This window comes from Desmodus rotundus, chromosome 3, assembly GCF_022682495.2.
Source record: "Desmodus rotundus isolate HL8 chromosome 3, HLdesRot8A.1, whole genome shotgun sequence".
NCBI lineage: Eukaryota > Metazoa > Chordata > Mammalia > Chiroptera > Phyllostomidae > Desmodus > Desmodus rotundus.
This window is the reverse complement of record NC_071389.1, coordinates 17,714,838-17,740,730: the sequence shown is the minus strand read 5'-3', so window position 1 is coordinate 17,740,730 and position 25,893 is coordinate 17,714,838. Positions and strand designations below refer to the sequence as shown.

The 25,893-nt window shown below is 36.8% G+C and overlaps 1 protein-coding gene across 1 annotated transcript in view; it reads right to left on the bottom strand.

The window, feature by feature from the left end:
* The window catches only part of YTHDF2 (YTH N6-methyladenosine RNA binding protein F2), a 28,473-nt gene that overhangs the window by 1,128 nt on the left and 1,452 nt on the right, over positions 1 to 25,893 (bottom strand). Inside the window, exons 3-4 of the mRNA XM_024554467.3 lie at positions 25,806 to 25,885; positions 21,150 to 22,736 (exon numbers count right to left, since the gene is read on the bottom strand). Coding sequence (XP_024410235.1) covers positions 21,150 to 22,736; positions 25,806 to 25,885 — 1,667 coding nt within the window. The remainder of the gene's footprint in view (positions 1 to 21,149; positions 22,737 to 25,805; positions 25,886 to 25,893) is intronic.

The following is a 25,893-nucleotide window of genomic DNA, read 5'->3' as shown; positions in this document are numbered from 1 at the left end:
TAAAGCAAAGATACGAATGTCACAGAGCTGTGGAGGAATTAATGAACTGACTTATAGAAGGCTCTTAGTTCACAGGATGCAAGAAAATTATCCTCTTCCCCTAGAATGACTGTAAAATCCAATTAAGAGATGGACTTAGAAAACTGACTGCAATACTGAAGTTTTCCCTGAAATAATTCTAAACGCTCATTTTTTTTTAAAACACTTATTTATTCTTAGAGAGAGGGGAAGAGAGGGAGACAAACATCAATGTGTGAAACATCAAATCATTGCCTCTCAAAAGCCCCCAACTGGGGACCTGTCCTGCAACTCAGGTATGTGTCCTGACTGGTAACAGAAGCCACAACTTTTCAATTCGCACTCAAACCACTGAGCCACACCAGTTAGGGAAAAACACTCATTTCTTATTAAGAATAATTCTTTATAAGCCTTTCATAAATCTATTATAGACTGCTTTCCATGTCACATACTACTCATGTATTGAAATTTTTAAAAATATGACTCAATCAACATGCCTTTTAAAAGCAAAAGCCTAATTAACTGGTTAAGGGCACAAGCCTGAACTTACACTTGATTCATCAAACTAACTTGGGTAGAGTTACTGGCTCCCTTTACACTATGCTAATTATGGTTCTAAAGTTGAATATGATTCCTACTAAAAAGAACAGCAACTAGCACTTACGGGCTTTCATGTTCTAGGCACTAAATAATGATCTTCGTAATACCCCACAAAGACTATGTTATTCCTGTTTCAGAGGTCAGAAAACAAAAGCTCAGAAAAAGACACTTAACCAAGGTTACCGAACTAAGACCTAAGATTCAAACCTAGGGCTGTATGACTTTTTATATACCATGTTATTACAAATATTTACATTAAAGTCAGAGTCAACAAAGTTAAATGAGGCTTTGTGATGAAATGACTCCCCTAAAACAAAAATGCTCCATGGATACAAAAAAACAATAAAACCCTGGCCGGTGTGGCTCAGTGGATTGAGAGCCAGCTTGCAAACCAGAAGATCACGGGTTTGATTCCCAGTCAGGGCACATGCCTGGGATGTGGGCCAGATCCCCAGTTGGGAGCATGTGAGAGGCAACCAATCAATCTATCTCTCACACACTGATGTTCCTCTCCCTCTTCTTCTCCCTCTCCCTCTCTCTCTCTCTAAAACTAAATAAATAAAGTCTTTAAAAAAAACCCAGTAAATTACTCAGAAAGAGCAGTTCTCTTTTTTGATGTCTCACTTAACAGGGATAAACTCACCAACATACCTCGTCTGGAATATTGTTTTCTAAATAAATCAGTTTGAAATTTCAAATTTAATAAAATTTAAGAGCTCACTCATACACTATCTCTGGAAATCAACCTCCAAGAATAAGGAAAAAAAGGTTTAGTCACACATAATAGAGATTTCAAAGAAAATTTGTTTTAAGATTTCATTTATTTATATTTAGAGGGGAAGGGAGGAAGACAGGGAGAGAAACATCAATGTGTGGTTGCCTCTCATGTGCCCCCTACTGGGGACCTGGCCTGCAACCTAGGCATGTGCCCTGTCTGGGAATCGAATCAGTGACCCCTTTGGTTCATAGGCTGGCACTCAATCCACTGAGCCACACCAGCCAGGGAAAACTTTTTTAATTTAATTGATTTTTAGTGTGGAAGTGGCAAGGGGGAAGGAAAGAGAGAGAACAAGAAACACGAACAAACAAACAAAAAAAAACCCATAGACTTGTTGCTCCACCTGTCCATGCATTCACTGGTTGATTCCTTTATGTGCCCCATCAGGGGATCAAATCTACGACCCTGGTGCATGGGAATGACGCTCCAATTAACTGAGCTACTTGGCCAGGGCTCAAAAGTTTTAATGTTCCTGGGCTACAGTATTGCCCCCTTTTCTCCCTTTCTATATGTCCATCCAAAGTTTTGACAATATTGTTAACAATAGCAAAATTACAATTTAAAAAGATCTCTAGAGTTGACCAAAGTCAAACTTTCAATAGCACCTTGCTTTCATACCAATTTTAAACTCATATATCTTGGTTTAGTTGTTCATAACTTGGAGGGACACCATTCTCATCTCTCTTCTATTAATGATCAAGATCTACCTGTGGCTTCAGGAAATCTGGACTCTGGTGTGTTTCTTGATTAAATTTTGCTCCTATGCTTTTATTACTATTCAAGTCAAGAATGTCTGGCCTTCTGGCCTTCAAGGTAAAGTTTAAAACACCTTCCCCTTCTTTGAGACCTTCTTAACCCCTGAAGCTTTCAATGTCCTTCCAAATCTGCATTCACAACTGAAAATTAAATTGCACTGTCTTGTTTCATGTAAAATTAGTCCCAACTCAATCAAAAGCTTCTTGAAAGCAAAGAACAGGTCTTCAACTAACCTTACTCACAAACTACTTACGAAATTAGCAATGAATAATAGGATACAATCAACTTTCAAATAAAATTCTAGTTCTAATCACACACAAAAAATTGTAATTGTATTAGGTGATGGATGTTAATGAAACATTAATCATTTATATATATAAATCATTATATTGCATATCTTAAAACTAATACAATGTTATATATGTCAATTATATTTCAATAAAACTTGAAAAAATAGTTTGCCTATTGTTTCTTATTTTAATATAATATACCCCAGGAGTACAAATAAACTTATATGCCCCAAATTGTACAGATAAAAAAAGAAAACCCAGACTTTGCCAAATCTGTTCCTGCCTAAGAAACATGCTTATATTTTAAGATCATCAGCAAGATTAATAACAGCCACTGAGAAGAGCCAGAAGAAATTCAAAAGAGCATTGTGTAATAACACATATACTCCATCAACTCATTTTTAAACAAAAATTTGTTCCTTTTTAGGTGCTACCAAGTCTACAACTACCTGTATTCAATTTTGCCACAAACATAACATAAAACTATTTCTGATTCTTAACTATACAGTGATACCAAAAAGGCAGAAACAACCTGTGCCCTAATGTAAGCTTGTATGCCAGAGGTTTATTTTAAATTATGCATATTACGTACAAACAAATGGCATCAACCACCTTAATCTCTTGCTCAACATCAAGAAAACATCACATTGGTACAATTCAGCCGACTAAATTGCTCTTTGAACCCTATTATATATTATATATTCTCCTATACAGGTACCTTTCACTCAAACGAAGCACTTTACGGCTTCTCTTTGATATATCCAAATTGCCAACATCACTGTTCTTGCACTTTCGGGCCACTATTAAGTAAAGTAAGGGTGACCTGAACACAAGCACTGTGATACCATGGTGGCTGAGTGTCTTGATCTTTTTTTTTTTTTAACTTTATTTTTCCATTACAGTTAACATTCACTATTTTTTGTATTAGTTTTAGGTGTATAACATAGTGATTACATAATCATATAATTTACAAAGTGCTCCCTCCCAATTATTTCCAGTACGCACCTGGCATCATACTGTTATTCCCTATGCTGTACTTCCCCTGCGACTATTCCGTAACTACCAACCTGTACTTCTTAATTCCTTTACCTTTTTCACCCAGTCCTCCAGCCTCCTCTCCCCTCTGGCAACCATCAGTCTGTTCAATTTTATTTTTCTTTCATTTTGTTCTTTAGATTCCACATATAAGTGAAATCATATGGTATTTGTCTTTCTCTGACTGACTTATTTCACTTAGCATACATAATACCTCTGGGATCATCCATGCTGTGAGTCAATCTTATAACCAAGTCAGCTATTAAGTGGCTAATGTATGTGTGTTGGGTGCATACACAGCGTGGATACCCTGCACAAAGGAATGATTCATATGCCCTCCAGGAAGGAGTGGGACAGTATGAGATTTCATCACACTACTCGGAACAGTGTCACGCAATCTGAAACATAAATTTTTGTTTCTGGAATTTTCCATTTAATATTTTTGGACTGTAGCTGACTGCAGATAATGGAAACTGTGGAAAAACAAAACCACAGCTAAGGGGGACTATGGTACAGTTTTAATGCATACACAAAAGAATAAACTTCTTTATTTAGAAAAAATGAACATAACATTCACCTCAGAGATTATAAAGATACTTAAGTATTCACATCACTATCTTGAAAGTAATATTTAGCACCAATTAAAAAACTGCATGATTCACAGGATTTTAAATACTAAATTTATAAATATTTATTTTCATTCAAAAATATAGATTGGAAGCAGGAATCAACCTGCTTGAAGGGCCTCCGACACTGCCCAAATCTGTGGCAATTTGAGCATTATATAACCTTAATGATAAGTATACAACTATCATAGTAATATATGAAATAGGTAAGAATTAGCAATGGATGCTAAAACTAAAGGGTGAAATGTGATAAGGAATAAGGCATTTATATAGTCTCAAACTATTTTCCTACTTGCTAAAAATAGTGAAGAACCTGGTGAACCCCTTAACCAAGTGATCAAAGTTAATATTACCAATAACGGCATAAACATATCTTAAACCTCCCTAGTGTGATGCACAAAGGACGAAAGTTACTTATGTATAGTATTCCTGCCAGAGAAGCATATTCTGAATATACCTAATAAGAAAACCTTAGACAAATTGAAGGACATTCTACAAAAATAAATAGCATGTACTCTTCAGAAATTTCAATGTCAAAAACAAAAGAGGGCAGGATGTGGGTATGTGTATAACCACTGCAAATTGAGAAACTAAAAAGACATGAAAACTAAAAGATCCTATACTGGAACCTGGACCACAAATGTAACTGCTATCAAAAACATTAAGTCTACTGGTAAAACATGAACAAGACCTATTGGCTACATAATAGTACTGTGTCAGTGCTGAACATCCTGACTTTAATAACTGCACTATGGTTATTATGTACCATGTTCTTAGAAACACAGCAAAATAATTAGGAGAAAAGGGCATGTCTGGAACTTACTCTCAAATGGTTCAGAAAAAATAACACACACATTCAAAAAGCAAATGTAAAAAACATTAGTAAATCTGGATGAAGAGTAAATGGGAGTTCTTTGCACTATTCTTGAAATTTCTATTTAAAATTATTTCAAAACAAAAAGTTAATAAAATGGGGGCATAAGACTTTTCAATTAATTCTTCTGCAAAATCTGGCTGCATTAAAAAGTTATCTTAGCCTTGGCTGGTGTGGCTTAGTGGATTGAGTGCTGGCCTACGAAACAAAGGGGCACCAGTTCAATTCCCAGTCAGGATACACACCTGGGTTGCAGGGCAGGTCCCCAGTGGGGGGTGTGTGAGAGGAACCACACAATGATGTTTCTCTCCCTCTCTCCTTCCCTTCCCCTCTCTCTCTAAAAAAATGAATAAGTATAATCTTTTTTAAAAAGTTATCTTTAAAAACAAGTTATTGGCCCTGGTTGGGTAGCTCAGTTGGTTAGAACATCATCCCCATACGCCAAGGTTGACATTAGGATCCCTAGTCAGGACAAATCAAACAATGAATGCACAGATAAGTGGAACAACAAATCCGTATCGATTCTCTTTCACCCCACCCCTTCCTCACCCTCTAAAAATCAACAAAAATTTTTAAGACATAAAAAAAGTTATCTTAAGTAATTCATAAAACCTTAAAATGTGTTACTTCCTCAGACCTACACTAGAAGTCATAAAATACAAGGATATTTTAGCAAAATAAAGTGCCTAGTAATTATTTCTTACAAGTCTTTTAGAATGAGAAAAGAATACAGAGAAGGTTCTAACACAAGGATCACTATTTTTAACCACTTTTAGACATTAAAACCTTGTAGGTATCTATGAAAGACTTACCTTATAGCAGATTTTCTTCCACAAAATTCCTGTTACCAGGGAACAATTCTACTAAATACTTTGACAATTTATGGTCAAAGAGCTTCACCTATAGGTCAGCTGTAGCTGACATTTCTAATCAACCAGTCCTACCCTGGTAATATCTAATTAACAAAATGCGGGAGGGTGAAGGGGAGAGGGGATGAGAGTGACAATGGATATACAGTAAAGGGAAAAGAGCAGAACGACACATAAAAGTAAACTTGGATCATTAATGGGTCCAAGTCCCAGCCGGAACTGCCATAAGCACATAATTTGTGTCTTTTGGATACTGCAGCTTTTATACATGAAGATGCTACTGACTCATCATCGTAGCAGGGGAAGTATATGGCAAGCTGGACTCCCCCATAGTGTTGTCATGTGGAGCCTGCCTACCACTTTTTTAATTAGTACTCCTAGAACCATGTGCGAGGCAGCTACAGTGAGGTCGCAGTAGGAACGGGCCAGAGTAGCCAGTCGAGGTTAAGCTCCTGCCAGACTGGCTGCTCACAGGTGCCAAGAGATAAGCGTAAGATTCAAGAGCAAATACAAAAATTGTAAGTCTTAGTTAACCAAAAAACTGCCCAAATGCTAATGCTAAAGAGAAGGGAAGATGTATGTATTTCCTAAGGCTTGAGGATGTGATGGCATAAACAAAGTGGGGGGAAATAGCAGAGCAAGATTTTACTCTCACACCCCATTCGAAAATCTCTAGAACACTCATTCTGTTCTTGAAATCAGCCCACAACCTCAAAAAGAACAGTAAAGAGACTAAATAAACAATCTTAAGAAATAAAAGATGAATTTTAAGATATGAGTATCTATAAACAGGGAAGAAGTTTCTAGCCCTCAATTTCTGGTCCTTAGAGGTTAATAGCTGTACTGTCTACCCACCCCACCTCCCCGTTTTACATCTGTAATTATAAAATACAAAACTTCTGTCTCTAGAGGAAATACCCTAAAAGCCACAAGGTGGCAATGTTACTCCAAAGTCTGCACATTTGAAATCTCTTCCGTAATACATACACAGCTGGCCCTTGAACACACGTGATTAGGGGAACCAACCCCCACCCCCATTCAGTCAGGTGAAAATCAACCTAACTCTTTTTTATATATTTACAACTTTATCTTTTTTTTACTGACTTGAGAGAAATATCAATTTGTTATTTCATTTATTCATATATTCACTGGTTGCTTCTTGTATGTGCCCTGGCTGGGGATGAAACCCATAATACCTTGGCATATTCAATGTATAATTTCTGACTCCACCAAAACTCTATAGCCAAAAGAGTCAACATTTTTTATGTTATAGGTATTTGCTTTCCCTATTTAGTTTAATACCCTTTCTCTTTCTACTACCACTCCTCCTCCCTCCACTAAGTGGGCCATAAAACACAACTGAGGCATATTTATATTTGTTTTGGGGGTATAATTTTATCAGCTTTACAATCTGCTGTTCATCCCCCCACCCCCAAATTAAATTTACTTATATGGTCCTCAACTAATTTTTCCTATGTCCTCATGAACCTTGATAGAAAAGAACACAAATTTCAGTACCCCTGGCTAAAAAATGAGAATGCTTAGATCGGCTAACATGAAAAAATAGAATTACATTAAAATCACTTTCATTGCTTTATTTGCTTTATATGGCTTATGGAATCAATATTTATAGTCTCTGATGCTATAAACAAAAGTTAAATGAGTTGAAGAGCAGGAAGACAAAGTTATATATAATATTCTGCCTTCCACAGGTGAAAGAACAAAAATATTTTCTATCAGTTCTTCAATTTAAAGCAGGGCTATAACAGTTTATAAAAATATCTTCTTTCTTCTCATCCCCCTCTTGAATTTTCTAGGTGTAGAAATGGACAGTTAGTTGGAATGAAGTTCTGGGAACTGAAGTAGGAGCACCAAGATGAAGTAAATGCATTAATTAATAACTTTTCCTACTATCAAATCCTTTTCCAAAACTAATTAGTAGCTGAGCTTCTATATACATTTCAGAAAAAGGGTAAGAAGTAAAAAGCCTGGATTCTCCACTATTTTCAGTACCTGAATAATCTGACTAGCAACGAAGAAAGGGTAAGTAAGACAGATACATAGCCCTGACCAGTGTGGCTCACTTCATTGGGTGTCTTCCTGCAAATCAAAAGGTCACTAATTTGATTCCCAATCAAGGCACATGCCTGGATTGTGGGTTTAGTCCCCAGGTGGAGGCAACCGGATCAATGTTTCTCTCTCACATCAATGTTTCTTTCCCTTTCTTCCCCCCTTCCCCTCTCTCTAAAAATAAATAAAAGAGGGGAAGGGAGGGAGAAAGACAGAGAGAGAAACATCAAGGTGTGGCCCGCAACCCACACAGGATATCCTAAGTAGGAATCGATCCAGAGACCCCTTGGTTCGCAGGTTGACACTTAATCCTGAGCCGCACCAGCCAAGGCTAAATAAAATCTTAAAAAAGAAGAGAAGATGCATTAACATTTTCTGGCTTAACTGAAAGTAAATTAGAAAACACTAGTTTCAAACCAAATAAAATGGTTTGACAGGTTTGACTATTCTCTGAATCACTCTGTGGCTCTCCAGTAAGAACTGCATTTAAACTAAAACTAATTTCACAATAAAATCAATTTCTCAAAACACTTCAGTATACAATTAAACAAATATGGTTTTTAATAGCTTGTCAAGTCCCCCCTACTCCCAGCATGAAGGTTCTGCATTTGTGCCCTGTTAAGTCTGTTCTAAGGGTTGGACCCAAAAATGGAAAACCAGTAGCACAAGAGAAGTACAAGGCCAAAAGTTATTAAAGAATTTGATGACTAATGACATACAATGATCTCACTATCAAACTTTAAATACAAGTCAATCACCTACAGAGCTGACAGAATGCAGATTCCAAGGTCTCAGTGTCTCCAAAGACACTCACGCGTTCGATAGGTGAGAGAGGACAAGACTTTGCAGAGTAAGTACTCCCAAATGATAACTTGTACAAACTGAGTAACTTCTCTTCAGTCGCTTCTAACCATGTAAGAAATACCTAGGGAATTTACTAAATAAAATTTCTAGTTTGGTAAATCTGGGGGTAGAGCCCAGTTATCAGTGTTTTTATAAATACTTTTCAGATGACTCAAAGTTTGTTTTAAATTGTTGTTACCATTTTTTGCGGTATATACTATCAAGTGCTCCACCCTGTTCCCCTCCCCATCCCTTTGCAGGCTTAAGGAACTACAAGTAACATGGCATGAATGACTGAATTACCCAAGAACTCCAGTTCTAGCTCTGCCACTAAAGTGAGGTAACCTTACAGTTTGTGTAAAAAAGTGAGAGTAGGGTAGATAAATTCTTCCCACCTAATTTTATGACATTATCCAGAACCATTCGAGTTCCTCCTTAGCCCTGCTATCTTAACAGCAACTTTCACAAGGTTAGGTAGAATAGATCCAATTCACTCCATTTTGATACTTGTGATGAGGGACTTGGATTAAACCCGAGTGCTCAATTAATTATGTTCTCCTCATATATCCACAAATAGGTGACTGGCTACCGACATCAGTAGGTAATAGAACACTGTTAACTATTGTAAATGATAAATGTGAAGATGCAGCAAGGTTTAACAACAAAAAAAAAAACTTTGAGGCAAAACAAATTCCAGCTCTTCTACAACCTATGTCTTGAAAAAGTTATTCCTTTTTGAATAACTTTCCTTTATATTACATTCCTTCTTGAATAACCCTAACCTGCTGTTCACACCACAGTCCTTATTCCACCTCTAAAGTAAAAATAATCTTAATTATTCTACAGAATTATGATAAGGGATTAAAGATAAGAAAAGTGCCTAATATACAGACATCCAAAAATGGCTAAGTATGTGTAAATACCCGAATAAGGAGAAAAAAGCAGGATAAAATATCGACAATATAATAACTGTACAAACCACTTGTGTAGATAAAGAAAAATGACAATGAGTAGAGAAATTATGGGTGACTTTTCTTTCATTTTCTATGCTTTTTATAATTTGGTTATATTTTATAATGAAAATCAAATGCAAAGACAAAAATTGAAATACAAAATTTAGAGTGCAAATAAATTTACATGCAAGCACTTTAAAAGTTTTATGTGTTATCCACACCAATTATCAAAAAAGTTCACATGAAGCCAAAAGCTTATGTAAGTCCACCTTTTCTAAATGGCTTCATGACTACACAAGTGATATAGCCAAATGTTTAACTCTGACATATGAATAAGAGTACTAATTATCTCGTAAGAACCACCAGATTATTACAACAGCAGTTAAGTGCAAATGAGTTATAAAGAAGAGCAACTGCCTGTCTCTTCCCTTTCCCCTTCATATCTAATAGTTCAAACTTGAGAATTAGTCATCTTCTTCATCTTTCCACTATCTTTTCCTATCCATCCTTCAGACCCAACTCAAACTTAAACCCAGTCTTCCATAAAAACGTCTTGATTCCATCCTAACTGGTCTTGCCATTCTTCCTCTGCACTTGGGTCTCATACTGTAAAATTAGCACTTCAATACACACACTGCCCTATAATGTTTAATTTATGATATCATCTCATAACTTGGTGTCTTCTCCCTATGGTTAACTTGACTTAAATCAGTTCAATGAAGAACTGTTATTCATCAAGGGACAAAAACCATCAGGGTACTACTTATTAAGCTAGTTGTTATAACTAGAAGATTTGGTCCAGGAGAAGTGGTAGCATCATGCAAATTTAAACTGTATTACCTGCTTCTGTGGAGAAAGGCAGAAGAAATAATCCGTGCCAACTACCACACTCAAGAGCCTTTCTCCTTGCTCATTTAAAGACATGCAGGATTCAATGGTAAAAGAGGTCATTTTTGTTCGTCTTAATTCAAGGAACAGCTTTTTCTCCTCTATATGAAACTCCTGAGCAGCTACGGGTTAAACATCCCTTGTCATTATGTTCCTTAAACTAGGGCAGTCAAAGCCAATGCTATAGGCTCCCCACCTCCTATAAGATGTATGTCTTCCTCACCCCTCTCCCTCCAGACTAAGTAGATCAACACATCTACATGAGATGCTAAGGCTGCAGAATCTCCACATTTCTTCAATTTCAAAACAGATTTCCCATCCCTACTTCCATTCACCATTCCTCTATTTTAAAAAACATATCATAAAGTTCCAAATTATGCTGCATAGGAAGATGCTTGGGGGGATCTTCCAGGGGGAAAAGGAGGCTAAGCATATAAAAACAACCATTCATTTGATTCTAAGGTTTTGTTTGGGTGGGGTGGGGAGAGGGGGAATTCCAGTGCTAAAGTTTGAAAATTTTAACTTCTTTAAACTTGAAGACTTTAATCTTTACTTCTGGCATGTAAGCAGAATGGCTTACATCTGAGTAATTCTTGGTTTTAAACTATTCAGAGTAGATACTAAATGATTCTAGAGTTGCTAACTAACCCATCTGAAAATATTTATATGTAGAAAAACAGCAACCCCCTGGATCAATCTTTAACCATATCAAAAACAGAATACTGCCACTTTTCATATCTAATTGTATTTCAGACATTTTTATATGGTCTAATTTACCAAAATAGCCCATACTAAATAAGTAAAAGCTGGTCTTCACTAATCGCTTTAAGGCTTGGAATGGAACAGACAGCTTGAAAGACTATGGGTAGGGAGAGGTTGGAATAGAAACAACAAATGCAGACTATTAAGTGATACATGGAGACTAAAATCTTCAAACACTAAAAACAAAGCACTCTCATCTTACTTTTATTCAACAGATAGCCACTGGCATTTGCAGTCATCATCTGCTGTCTCTCCACAGTTTGAATAAACTGATTATATCACCGCACTGCTTGAAATTCTATTCAAGATATAACCTTTTCCTTATTCTTCTTTTTTTGTTTTACTTTTTTTTTAATTTCTTTAAAGATTTTATTTATTTATTTTTAGAGAGGGGGGAAGGGAGGGAGAAAGAGAGGGAAATATCAATGTGTGGCTACCTCTCATGCGCCTACCAATGAGGACCTGGCCCACAACCCAGGCATGTGCCCTGACTGGGAATTGAACTGCTAACCCTTTGGTTCACAGGCTGGCACTCAACCCACTAAGCCACACCAACCAGGGCTTATTCTGTTGTTGTTGTTGTTTTAATGGAATTTATTGGGACGACATTGGTTAATAAAATGATACAGGTTTCAGGTATACAATTCTATATGTCATCTGTATATTGTATTGTATGTTTACCACCCCAAGTCAAGTCTCCATCACCATTTATCCCCTTTTTACCCTCTTCTACCTCTTATTCTCTTTCTAAAGCTCAGACTACTCCAATCTCAATCTTTCACTTGCTGTCTCTTTAACCATCCTTTAAATTTTGTGATTTCTGGGAGCTCTTTCTTTGCTCCTCTCCTCTCACTGCATGCTGGCTCTAGAATCACACTGCAGAAGTAGAAACACCAGCTCTGCTTTCTTAGTGTGACTTTGCAAAGTTATTTACTCTTTTCTGTGCTTCAGTGTCTTTATCTATAAAGCTGAAATAGTTGCATCTACCTAGCCATGATATGAGAAGTAAATGAAAACTTACGTAAGTATTCAGGACAGCTGTATGTCAAAACATGTACAAAGTGTTCAATAATTACAGCCATTATTTTTATTACCAATATTCTTGAATAATCTTAAACTCTTCCATGCCTTTTACCTATACACCGAGGGCTGAAAACTCCCTAATTTCTATCAACAATCTTCCCTGAGCTCCAGATCCTAATTATCACCACACAGCCCCCAGGCACCTCAAACACTATTTCCAAAAGCCAAGAAATCTCCAATTCTTATCTGCTGGCTCATCCCATATTATTTAATATTTTTAAATAAGATATGGAAAATACATCTACCACATTCTTCAAATCCAACTTCCCCATCTTCATTGTCTTGGTTCAGTCCCTCATTGTCTTTTTCTCCCAGACTATTGTAAAGGCATCTCATTTGATCTTTGGTCACTTACACCTCTCTCTCTTCATTTACTAGATGTGTTTAGTAAGTTGCTAACCTGAGTTTCCATTCCCCTATCTATAAATATGGGATATTGCCTCCAGGATTGGTGTGAGGACTGATGTAAGACTATGCAAGCACCTAACAAAGTCAATGCCAGGTGAAGTATTTCATCCTTACTATCTTCCAAACTGCCACTCCACATGAACTACCTTCCCTCTACAATCCAACCAAAACAAAAGTATAGAACAAAATCCAAAGTCTTTTATGTACTGGGCCCAACCAACCTGGTTCAGCTTTATCACTTACTATTCTTTTCCACATTGAACTTCTTATTCTGAAAACATAACCTAAGCATTCACCAGACCATGTTTTTGAGCCTTCTGTCTCCTCTTCCTAGAATGCCCTTCTTACTTTTCCATCTAGCAAACCCCATATATCATACAGTGGTCCATGCCTCTGGGGCTAAATAGACTCTGGCACTTACCAAATGTGTGGTTCCAGCAAATTTATTTATGTTTATTTTATGTCAAAAGTGGAGAAAAAAAAAAAAAAAAGATGTGTCAGAACTTCACTGGTTCATCAATGATGCTTTTAAATTTCCTTAAATTTTCCAGTTTTTCAAAATATATCAGAGCTATAGACATGACACACTCCAGTTTAATCTGCACCAGTATCTTCTCCATCACTATAAGTCTAGACCACAGGTGGCAAACACAAGGCCCTCGGGCCAAATTCTGCCTGGCACCTTGTTTCTACCCGGCGGCAGTGCCGAGCTCTCGCTTAACTGTTAAGGAGTAGTTACATTTATACAGTCCTAAAATTACATTCAGCCCTTCTGAAGGCAACCGCAAGGCTGATGTGGCCCCCGGTGAAAATGAGTTTGACACCCCTGATCTACACTATCAACAAAAATCAAATGCTGATGTATACATAGCATTTGCCAATTTCCATGGTGTAAATAACATGGCTGGTTTCAAATACCAATTGTGGTATCGCTGAATGTGGGGTTGAGAAAAGATGTGCAATGTCAGTTTTATATACTATATTGAATATAATAGTGAGTACAGTGAATATAATAGTGAATATAATAGATGGAAATTACCTCAAGAGTAGTGAGTATTTATTATGGTTTAATGATAACAACTGTATTTTAAGTTTATGTAGCTTAATTGTAACTTATATTGCAAATAATTTATAATGTAATTTAATGTAACATATTTTTTTTAAAAGATTCCTATGTATTTATTTTTAGAGAGAGGGGAAGGGAGAGAAACACCTATGTGTGGCTGCTTCTCGCACACCCCCTACTGAGGACCTGGCCTGCAACCCAGGCACGTGCCATGACTGGGAATTGAACCAGTGACCCTTTGGATCGAAGGCCGGAGCTTAATCCACTGGCCACACCAGCCAGGGCTAATGTAACACCTTTTAATACAGTATATTTAATACTGTTTATGTTTCATAATGACCTGTTTAACAACCAGCTTGATAATTTTTTTAATTATTATTTTTTCATTGATTCCAGAGAAAGGGGAAAGGGAGAGAAACATTGACATGAGACAGAAACATCAGTTGCCTCTTACACGCACCCTAACTGGGGATGAAACCTGCAACTGGGGCATGTGCCCTGACCGGGAACAGAACCCACCACCTTTTGGTTTGCGGGACAATGTCCAACCAAATGAGGCATACCAGCCAGGGCAGAAAGAAACAGCGATGTGAGAAAGAAACAGGTTGCCTCCCATATGTGACTTGACTGGGGATCAAACCTGAACCTAGGCATATGCCCTGAGTGGGGATCGAACCCACAACCGTTTTGGTGTCTGGGATGATGTTCCAACCAAGCCTAAAATTCTTAAAAGCTAAACACAGCTGGCACACAGTTAGCCAGCTTCAGCACATGATCAAACTTGCACTGAAATACCAACTCCCCCATGTATTATCTATGAGACGTTGTATAAATAACTCTTTGAGCCTGCTTCCTCATCTGAAATATGAGAATGATATATTAGATAGCTAAACTTTAATGTGTACTATGTGCCAAGCATTTATTGCATGCCAACCACTGTGCTATCATTTGTATGATTACTCATTCTATTTCACATGGTTCAAGTGTTATTTCCTCCATAAAGCCTTTCTTAATGTCCCCAAATTTATCACTCTTCTCCAGAAAGCCAAAACATTTCTTAATTCTCTACTACAGTTCTTATCTCATATTTTATTCATTCTGTTGTTGTCCTAACAACACTGTCTGGTCCTAAGGCAAAGATGGTGCCTTGTTTATTTGTTCTAATCCAGCAATTAATAAAAACATTTGTTGAAAGATGGATACAAAAAAAGGACATGGTTCATAAAGATCCAAATTCAGGGTCATCTATTTTCTAGACCTCCTTTAGGAGGTTGAAGGCATTTTATCAGCCACAAAGCAAGGAAAGTGATGAGTAATACAAATAGAATTTCCTCAACCTTTTTGGCAGAGACACAAGCAAATTTATCTGCAAGACAGAAGTAGACGCAGACAGCCCTAGAATTTTACAAAAAGTTCATGTTTGTCATCCCAATTTAAACAGGATGTCCACTAACTAGTTTTGAAGAGGCAACTTAAAACAACAGTGGAGTAGGGAAATGCTAAATGGAAAGAAACAATACCCATGGTTATTTATTTCCTAAGGACTTACTAAGAAAACAATATAATTGGCTAAAGCAATGTTTTCTTCCTCTGACTTTTGTTATCACTAAAAGATGGCTATTTTTAAATATTTTCTAAAGTAAAAATATGGAACCAAGGTGATTACTTCACATTTCTCAGCAAGGGGCAAAATAACCAAGTTAAAGGGTGGGGGGGAGATGGGGAATGGCTGTAAGAAAAGAAACATACTTCCTCAAAAGAAAAACATTACCTGTACTAACACTATAGGAAAACAGCATTTTTAAAAAAGAAAACATATCTCTTCAATAATCATGTTTAAATTCTTTTAATGTCTGATATATTCTAGGTAAAATTTTTTTCAATGCTTAGACAGTAAATGTATTAAAAAATAACTACCCATATACCTAACTGGTACTCAGATTCACTGGGAATCAACCAATGCTTTTTGTCATCCATATGCTCTATCCTTCAGTCCTTATTTTTTATATGTAGTAAGCATTGGGGTCAGAAATTATTGAACAGAAACAATGACTTTCCAAAATAACCCATTTAGTGGCATTAAATCCTTTTCTATGAACTTCAAATGTTATCTGGGACCAGGTAAACCCTCTTATCCTTGGTTTCTCTGATCTAGATTAACCCATGTATGAATCTTCCCTACAAGGTATCTAATAAAAGATCTTTTTAGCCTCTTCTTGAAACCCTCCTGTGACCAAGAACTCTATTTTTAGAAAATTCTCCCTTTTATTTACAAAAATCTTCCTCCCTATATCTTTATCCATTGGTTCTAGAGCTATTTTTGGTATAGAGAATAAACCTACCATAATTTTAAAAGCATTTCATAACAGCTATTATGTTCCTCTTCTAAATTACTTCCTGTAAGCTGAACATTCCTCCAAACACTAAGGGACATTATGATGACAAATAAGGTAACATATATGAGACATATTATGGGAAGAAGTGAGATGTATTCAGTAACAATATCTATTATCATCATATACTGGTACACCTTAACTTCTAACAAGATTCCCCAATCTACCTTCCATGTAAGGATCACATGAAGGAGCTCCTCCACCACTGATTAAAATTAGACTTTACTCCTCATTCTTTTAAATTCCAATAATTTTTAATATCTATCTACCTAGCTATTTATTTATTTTTAGAGAGAGGAAAAGGGAGACAGAAAGAGAGGGAGAGAAACACTGACACACACCCCAACTGGGGACTGAACCCACCACCCATGCAAGTGCCCTGACCAGGATCAAATCAGCAACCTTTGGCTTTGCAGGACAACTCCCAACCAACTGAACCACACCCGTCAGGTTTAAGCTCTAACACTTTTTAAAGCCAACTTTGTACCTGTCTTAGTAGATTCCTTCTGTATCAAACTAATTACATACACAATTCATTCAACTGCCTTTTACTAATCTAACCTCCAAACTTCCCTCTTGGGAAACACATCCCACAAGTACCAATTAACTTTTCTTGAACTATAAAGAAATTCCTGTTCAAATTATCATCTATACAGTGTCGCAGAATTTGTGCTGTTCTGAACCTATGTTCACTCTTCCCAAAACACCTCTAATTTCTATACATCTTTCAAGGTTCAGCTGAGAGATCACTTCTTCCAGGATTTCTTCTATGACCAATCCACCCACACCCCAGGCTGGGTTAGGCAATCTTTAAAAGCTTCCAAATTGGCACCCTGTGCATACCTTGAAAAAATACTTTCTGTTTTATGCTGTTACGTATCACTAATGTAAGGCTCCTTCACAGACTCTAGAGAAACTCATGGTCTAGCACACAGTAAAGTTGTTCAAAGAAAAGATAAAAAGCTTCATCTCAATTCTTTAACAGTATCATAAAATTTAAGTACATCTGAACACACTCCAAGTCACCATTCTTAGGTATTCTGCTTGAAAATGTGTGAGGTTTTATGAAATCCTGCTACTCTCACCAAATAGCAAGAAATTTTTTGAAAATACACACCTTGAGCCCCGGCAGGTTGGAACATCATCCCATACACCAAATGTTGTGGGTTTAAATTCCAGTCAGGGCAACCAATAGATGTTTCTCCCTTTCCCCCATTCCTCTCTAAATCAACAAACATTTTAAAAATATACATATACATATATACATACATACATACATACATATACACACACACACACACACACACACACCCCTTGATTGTTGTTCCTAATCACATCTTCTCTGTATCTTTCTCCCCACTCTGCCATTATTAAAAAAATATTATATACCCAAGTGCCTGATTAACACTGGGCTAGGCTTTAAGAGAATATGCCGTTTCCACTATTCTTATTTTTACCTACAGTTTAAAGGCTAAAAATTTAAGACAAAAACTAAACCAACTATTACGAGGTTTATAAAAAACATTATCATTATTCCAAATAATGCCAGACTATTCCAAAATTGAGACAAAGGGAGTTAACTCACTGTTATCTTCATCTGAACAGTTAATAATTATCTCAATTTTTTTTTCAGAAATAAAAAGGCTCATATGGCAATATATAGCACAGCCAAACCTTCAAAAAGCATACATCCTTTGACCCAGTAGTAACACTAAAAGGCAGATGTGAATCAATATTTACAAAGATTGTTCACTACAGTGCTATTTTAGCTAGAAAAAAATATTAAAAAGCTGACCTATTCAACAATTAGAATTGATAAATTACAATGTATCTATGATAAAATACTATGAAGTCATCAAAAGTAATGTCACTGGAAAATATTTAGCAATTAGGGAATGGTTCTAAGTAAATGCAGGTTACAAATTGTATCTGAAGTATCCAACAAAGTAGACCATATATCCATGATGTCAGAAGCTTCAAGCCAGATAGCTCCAATGCATGAAGGGTCTATGATACTGAATTATATCATATGACAGAACAAGTCAGTAATAATGCTAGGCAAAAACAGCTGTAATACTGCTTCAGTGTGTTCTGCCAAAGATACATGCTCCATCTCAAAACTCTGCAACAGCTGTGACATCATTTTCAGGATGAAGTTTAAGTATTTCCCTACGTACTGAGCTCCGTGCCCATTTGGCATGAAGCTTTTTGGCAGTCTTGTAAATACAAAATGCACACACAAACACCCAACCTAAGGTCTTTCTACTGCCTCAGTAAGTTATCACTCCCATTCTCATAAAACTTGTTTTGTCTTGGAAGCCTAATAAAGACTGGAAGTTTACAGTCATTTATGTAAGGATATTAAGGGTAACAGTGGGAAACAGAAGAGTAAGGTAATACTGACTGAAATGGTAACTGAGTTTAGAAGTAATCACAGGGAACTTCCTGAAAGCCCAGCAAGCTTTTCTTATAGAAGGTAAACTAAAAAGTAATCTGACAAAAGTATAATTGAAGCTTTTTTCCCCATGGTTGTTTTGTTCACCTGCCTGAGAACAATTAAAATACTCAAAGGTCTTTATGAAATAGTTTTAAGAAAGATCCATCAGTTAATAAAGACCGTAAGTATTATCACATCCACTTGATGAAAACATCATAGGACTGGTCAATTCCAAAATATGAATCTTATAACCACTTACGAAGTTCAATTATCATGCACTAAACCACTCAAGTGATTTTAATACAAATACATACTTGATTAAAAGTTTAAATAGTCCTCAAATTTGCTACTTCATTTTTAAACCAAAGTTTCCCCACCATTCTAACACATAATCTAGCTTATCTTAGCATCTACAATGTGCATCCCTAAAAATATTCCTGTCTCTTTCTGCTTTTAATCACAAGATGTAAGATAGAACTTTGCAGATGAAAGAAAGCATACTAATGATGAGAGATTATCAAGCACCTGGACAACCCTCACACACATTAAAAATTTGCCATGTCACTACATGATACCTAAAAGGTCATGTCTACCTTTCTTGTACTTGTAGTAACAGGAACCTGCAAAGACATCTTTAGTGTCTTTCAGATGTCTGGCAAAAATAACCAGTAAACTGTCTTTTTCTACAAGATTATTAAAGATTTTACATTAAACTGTTAAACTTGGGGGAAGAAAGGAGTTTAAAAGGACTAAAAAGGAGGAAAGTTTCTGACATTCAACTTTGCAGTAATCTGGCTCTATATCCCCAATACTTTTAGCATCACTGACAAGTTTATCTCCATTTATTTGTCTGCACACACTAGAATATAAGGCTGCAACCATCCTACTTTAGTTGAACAACTATGCACCTCTGGTCCTGTGTTATGGAGGTGAAAAATCTACCAAAGACCCTCCTCTCACTGCTGGAAGGAGTAAGTCTTTATAGAGCTGTAACGAACATCTCAGATCCTAGATCAAATATATAAGCTCTCTATGAATTCATAGGAAATTTAACGAAAATATATTTACATAAAGTTTTTAGATTTTGTTTTTATTTTTTATTAAATGTACTGGGGGTGACATCGGTTAATAAAATTATATAGGTTTCAAGTATACAATTCTATTATACATCTTCTGTATACGGTATTGTGTACTCACCACCCCAAGTCAGATCTCCTCAGATCACCATTTACCCATGCATACATACCTCTTCTACCTTCCCACTCCTGGGTTTGATTTTTAGTTTACATTTAAGACTAACCACTCAGGGTCCTCTCAATCGTTTACAGATTTTTCTTTAATTTCCTCCTTGCCCATAATCCTCCTCCCTACTTCCTACATTTAAATATGTCTAAGTCCACACTGGCTGGTGTGGCTCAGTGGACTGACCGCCAGCCTGCAAACCAAAGGGTTGCTGGTTTGATTCCCAGTCAGGGTACATGTCTGGGTTGCGAGCCAGGTCTCCTGTAAGGGGCGCTGGAGAGGCAGCCACATGTCTCTCTCTCCCCAACTCTCTAAAAATAAAATCTTTAAAAATAAATAAATGTCTAAGTCCTAGATAAAATATGATCTGCCCCAACTAGTATTTTATCATTCTCTTATGGTCCTGAAGTTTACATTCACTCCACACACAAGGGCCAAGCATTCCAATTCTCAAATGAATTCAACTCTACCCAAGATTCCCACTTGGTGCAAAGGAAACAAGAGAAAGTGACTCTTCAGGAATACAACAAAATATTAAGACCAAGAGGTCAGCCTTTTCTGATGATTCATTTTCCAAGTTTTATATATAAACATTTCACTTTTCCAATGGGAAAAAGGTTTTGAGAAAAGAAAGAATACTAAGGATAGGAGCAAGAAAGTTCTTAAGAACATCCTCTCAATGTTGCCAGTTGTCAAAAGGCAGGCTAAAAGATGATGTCAGGGCTTGGTGACATACCAACTCTTAGGGAAAGAAACAGTACCCATTAGGCCAAAAGTTAATTCCAAGAGAACTTGTATCTTTTTCTCTCTGCCTTACTACAGCCTCAAACTCTTCCTACTTTAATTTCCATGGTATTATCACTTTAATCATTCCCTTTCAATTTCTTTCAGACTCATTCTTCACCTCTTTCTGCATCATGTAAATTCATTTTCTCTACATCTTTTCCCCTTTAACCTACATTTGTATCCTCCATTAATGTTCCCACATTCCTTCACACTAAGGTTCATACAGTAGATCAATCATATTCCCACATAAAGACTGAACTATCAGTGATACTTGTGTTATTTACAGAGCTTTTATTATTCAGTCTAATACCTCTCCTGTTCTCTCTAGTTCCTTCCCCCCTTCCCTAAAAATCTTAATGGTAAGCTGGTTACCTTTTTAACACTTTCTTCTTCCTCTTGGCGTTTCTCATAGTGTGAGAAGTCATCAAAAATGGAAGTGGTGTGCTTGTAGCTGGCTATGATTTTCAACACCTGCTTAGCCTTTTCCAGAGGCACTTCCTGAGTGTCCCTAGAGTTGGTCACTGGTTTATTCTCGTTGTTCTCTAGGCGAATGTGTCGCAGCTGGCTATTGGGAACGTCCTTCACAAAAATCCACCGGACATCAAAACGCCCCTTCCATTTGTCCTGGGACCATACACCTGCACACGTGTTGTAGTCCACAGCTGATTTCATTTCTGCAACGCCACAGAAGTGTCCACTGCCGTTGACACTGAAAAGTAAGTAAACGGGGCCTTTCCCGTTCATGGAGCGATAAGCAGCATCCAGTCTCTTGTTACCATGCTCTGTGCTGCACCAGATATTATACTTAATGGAACGGTGGATATCGTCCTCAGAGTAGCTCTTAATGATGAAAACCCGGCCATGTTTCAGATTCCAGTCAAAATCCTTGGGGTTATAGTTATTAATGGACCGTAGCTTCTCCAACACTGGGTGAGGTTCTGAAGGAGTAGATCCAGATCCAGCCTGAGACTGTCCTACTCCATTACCATCCACCCCATTATGACCAAACCCACTGCCACGGTTCCGAGGTGCTACCCAGCGGGTTGGCTGAGCTGCCTGTTGCTGGACTGAGAGCTGGGCAGGCTGTGGTGGAGGTGGGGGCAATGGCTGTGTCTGTTGCCCTACTGATGCCTGGGCCACTGGTGGACTAGTGTTAGCCTGCTGACCTACAGGCTGGGGAGACCCCTGGGTTGGCTGCTGACCTATGTTCTGAACCAAAGCCTGTGAGGGGGCTTTTGCCACAGGACCCTTGTTATCCCAAGTTCCAATATCCATGTTATGCTTTATTGGGGGTGGTGGAAGACTTGACCCTGCAATGCCATTCTTGGTCTTCAACTTAGGTTGTTGTTTAGCAGGCTTGCTAGCAATATCAGCCCAAGATGCTGGTTTTGGAGGAGCAATGGTAGCTGGAGGCAAACTATTAGAAGCCACGATGTTACTAGTAATGGACCCACTACCAACAGCAGAGCCAACAACTTTTGGAACACTGCTTGCAACTTCTGTGCTACCCAACTTCAGAGCTGCCATCCCTTGGTCTATAGTATTCATGCCAGGAGCTTTATTGAGGGTATCACTGGCAAAAGCTGACTGTCCATCAATCATGGCTCCACCTAAGGAGCTAGGTGCATAAGCATAATTGCTACTGTATCCAGAGCTCTGAGTAGACTGTCCCTGAGAACTGTTATTTCCCCAAGCTGAGAAGTCAATACCACTGGGAAAGAAATTAAAACCATGCTGACCAAGAAATGGAGTGCTACCAAGGGCTCCTGGTTGTCCAAACATTGCATCTGGTAGGAAGTGAGGCTCTCCGTTGCTCAGTTGTCCATAAGATGTTAGATAGGGCATCGCTGTGTCACCCCCTGTAGACCAAGCAGCTTCACCCAAAGAATAGGAGAAGCCGATGGAGGGACTGTAGTAACTGGGTAAGTAGGAATCTGACATGGCAGTATATGCATTATTCTGTGGAAGGAGGAAAAAAAAAAAAAAAGCAAATCAACATTACACATAAAAATAAATAAAACAATTAGGACATTTCTTCTCTCTCTCAATTATTCAAACAATTCAAATACTTCATACTTATTATAAAAAAGGAGAGTGACCATTTCAGATGGTCTTGTCCCATAAACTTGCTTCTTATTGTAAGAAATTTTGGTTTAGTAATTGTAATAACATATTACAATTTTATTGTTTAAACATATAAAGTTTAACTTACACATAGTTAATGTGGGCCTTAACTTTAGCACCACAATTCAGAAAAGGGAAAAATCCAGTATCTTGACAACAGTTAGTCTTGCTCTGTAAGTGTTGAGATGATGCTTTTATGAAAACCAGTATCTTTGGATTTGAGAGGGAATTTTGGCAAAACAAAGGAGTGTTCAAAAAAGGTTCCTATTAAAATCATACTATAATAGATACAATAAAACAAACAAAACTAGAAATTTCAAATTCTAACCCAAAAATCTGTGCAGCCATTCCTCAACCATAAACCAAAAAGCAAAGTTATACCACTATATTTAAAGAGCATAGTGGCTGTGTGTTAAAACTTAAACCTTATTAGTAAACATTTATATGGCATGGTTTTATGAGTGTTCATAATCTTTGTTACGTTAAAATATTAATGTATTTATTTTCAATTATCAAAATATAAAAATACACAAAAATGTCTTGGTATATGTCAAATAAATTTGATTATGTTAAAAAAAAAAAAAAAGCAAGGTTCACTACATCTAATTTACAGTGGTAGCCTCTTGGCAAACTATCTGGAAACGTCAACAGATGTCACCATTTAATTATAACCTAGAAAGAAAATATACAGTAGCCTCCAGAGGACTTAAAACTAGAAAAAATGTTGCTACCTGTTCTGTTTCTCCTATAAAAAAAATGGCTACAAGCTAAAATGTACAACTAACTTTTCCATTAAAAACAGGAGTATAATTCTAAAGACACCACACAGTCCATTACCTTTAAAAAAGGAATCTTCATAAAGAGTAACCAGAAATATAAACTCATATGCAACTAGTCTTCACGTTAGAAGGGAGATTATGCAGCAAAAACCTCACTCTTGATCTTACATTAGTTTGTGAAGGTATTTTCACTTTAATAAATCCTATATAGCTCACAATATAGTCCCTTAAAATGAGAAGCTAGAGATATATAAAATTGGTCTCTATAGATGTAAACACAGCTCAACTCAACGGAGAACTTTACCCTAACTTCAACATAGCTCTGGTATGTAAGAATTCATTAACTACTCAAAATACGGAATTTTATTCTTAAGAGACTTGGATGACCACCATTATCTTAGGCTTTAAGTTTGTATTACCAAAGCTGAGTACTTCTCCCTAGCCACTAAAACACATCTCTTGAAGATTAAATGTTTCCACTAATGTAATCTAAATAGCAGAGTTTTTCTCTGCCAATCTGAATTTTCCTTAAAACAAACAAAAAAACCCTGTCTTTTCAAAGACTTCTCTTAAAACTAAGAGTATCTCTCAAAGATAGTGTTAAAACTTTTATGTATAAAAAATTCAATGTATAATGACTGGATTAAACCTGAAGGATTATTCTAACATAAGATGATGAAAAACTGATTAAAAAGTAGATGAATTACTCTTGAAGGTAAATTACCATGGACAAAGATTCTCAGATTTTCCACTAAACCAGATTTCTATTTCCCTCCAGTTTTTTAAAAAATAAAGACATTTAAGCTTTAGCTTATTTAAGAAAAAAAAAAGGACTTAATATCACAGGTTATGTCATTATACAGCTAAATTCTACACCTGAACCAGCAGGTTTCCACATGCCCCCGAGCTCAAAAATCTCAATTACACAATGTTTCACAAGAACCACTTAGAATTATATTTCCAAATGCTCCAACTCTCCCTGTTATGATGATTATGTAAGCAAACTACTTCAATAGCAGGAACCTATTAATAGTTCATTCCTCTACTTCCTTCCCTACTTTTCCTGATTAACTGGTTGTTTTCTGCAAAAAACTTTTTTCTGATCACTGGCTTAAGTGGTTTCTATATATTCAATACAGAAAATTTTACACAGAGAATCTAAAAGTTTTATGTAAGAATTACATCCAGATATGGACATACGCTAATACATCAAGTTATTCTACACTATTACACCTATCATACAGCATCTGTTCAGAATTTATGTAAGTGTTCCATAAGCTTCTTCTCTTAGGATATTTTGGTTGAGTTATTTCCTATGTTCTTTTTGGTTTATTAGTTTGGGAGTTGTATTTGCTACAACTTTGTAACTATGTCTTTGGGAAAGAAGGTATTTATGCAAAAGAACTGCCACATTAAAGAAATTTCTATATGCACAGGTCATGTACCTCTAAGCAACTATCTTCACATTAGAAGATAGATTACATTGCAAAAACCTCAACCATTCTTGATGTTAATTTGTGCTTAGCAGTATTTTATCTTCTTTTAACTCCATTTTGTGAATCCTATAGCTCCTTATGTGAGAATCCAAAGGTAGCTACAAGGTTGGTCTCTGTAAATGCAGATATAGTTCAACTTGAAAAACAAGTATATAACTCCAAAATAGTTCTAATCTAAGACCCCACTCACTTTAGTGACCAGAGGAGAGGAAGAATACCCAGCTCTGCAGTACTGAGTAAAGCTGATCTTTTAATTAGTTGTTTCCATGACATGTGAATCTAATTTTCGGGGGGGGGGGGGGGGGGGGGGAAGGTTTTGGGAATGAAATTTCAGAATATTTAACTGGGAAGGATTAACTTTGGCATTGTATATTCTTGCTAAGGAAGAAGAATTACTCAAACAGGTGTTAACATGAGTGCCCTGTAAAATGTCATGAGAACTAGTCTACGAGCACATATGTTTCCTGACAAAAGATGGGAATCTGAACAGTCTATTAACATTCCTAACAACTTTTTATAACACCCTGACTACTAGTAAAAGTCACCCCTGAAAATGCAACTCATTCATGGGGGAAGAGAAAGAATGGTATACACCCTTGATCAGGAATGTAAATGGCTTAAGTACTCACGGGTCTTGCCTGTGGACTCAAGTAAGGTTCAAAATCATCATCATTTAATCCATCCTTTTGATGTACAGATCCATTTTGTACTAAAGGA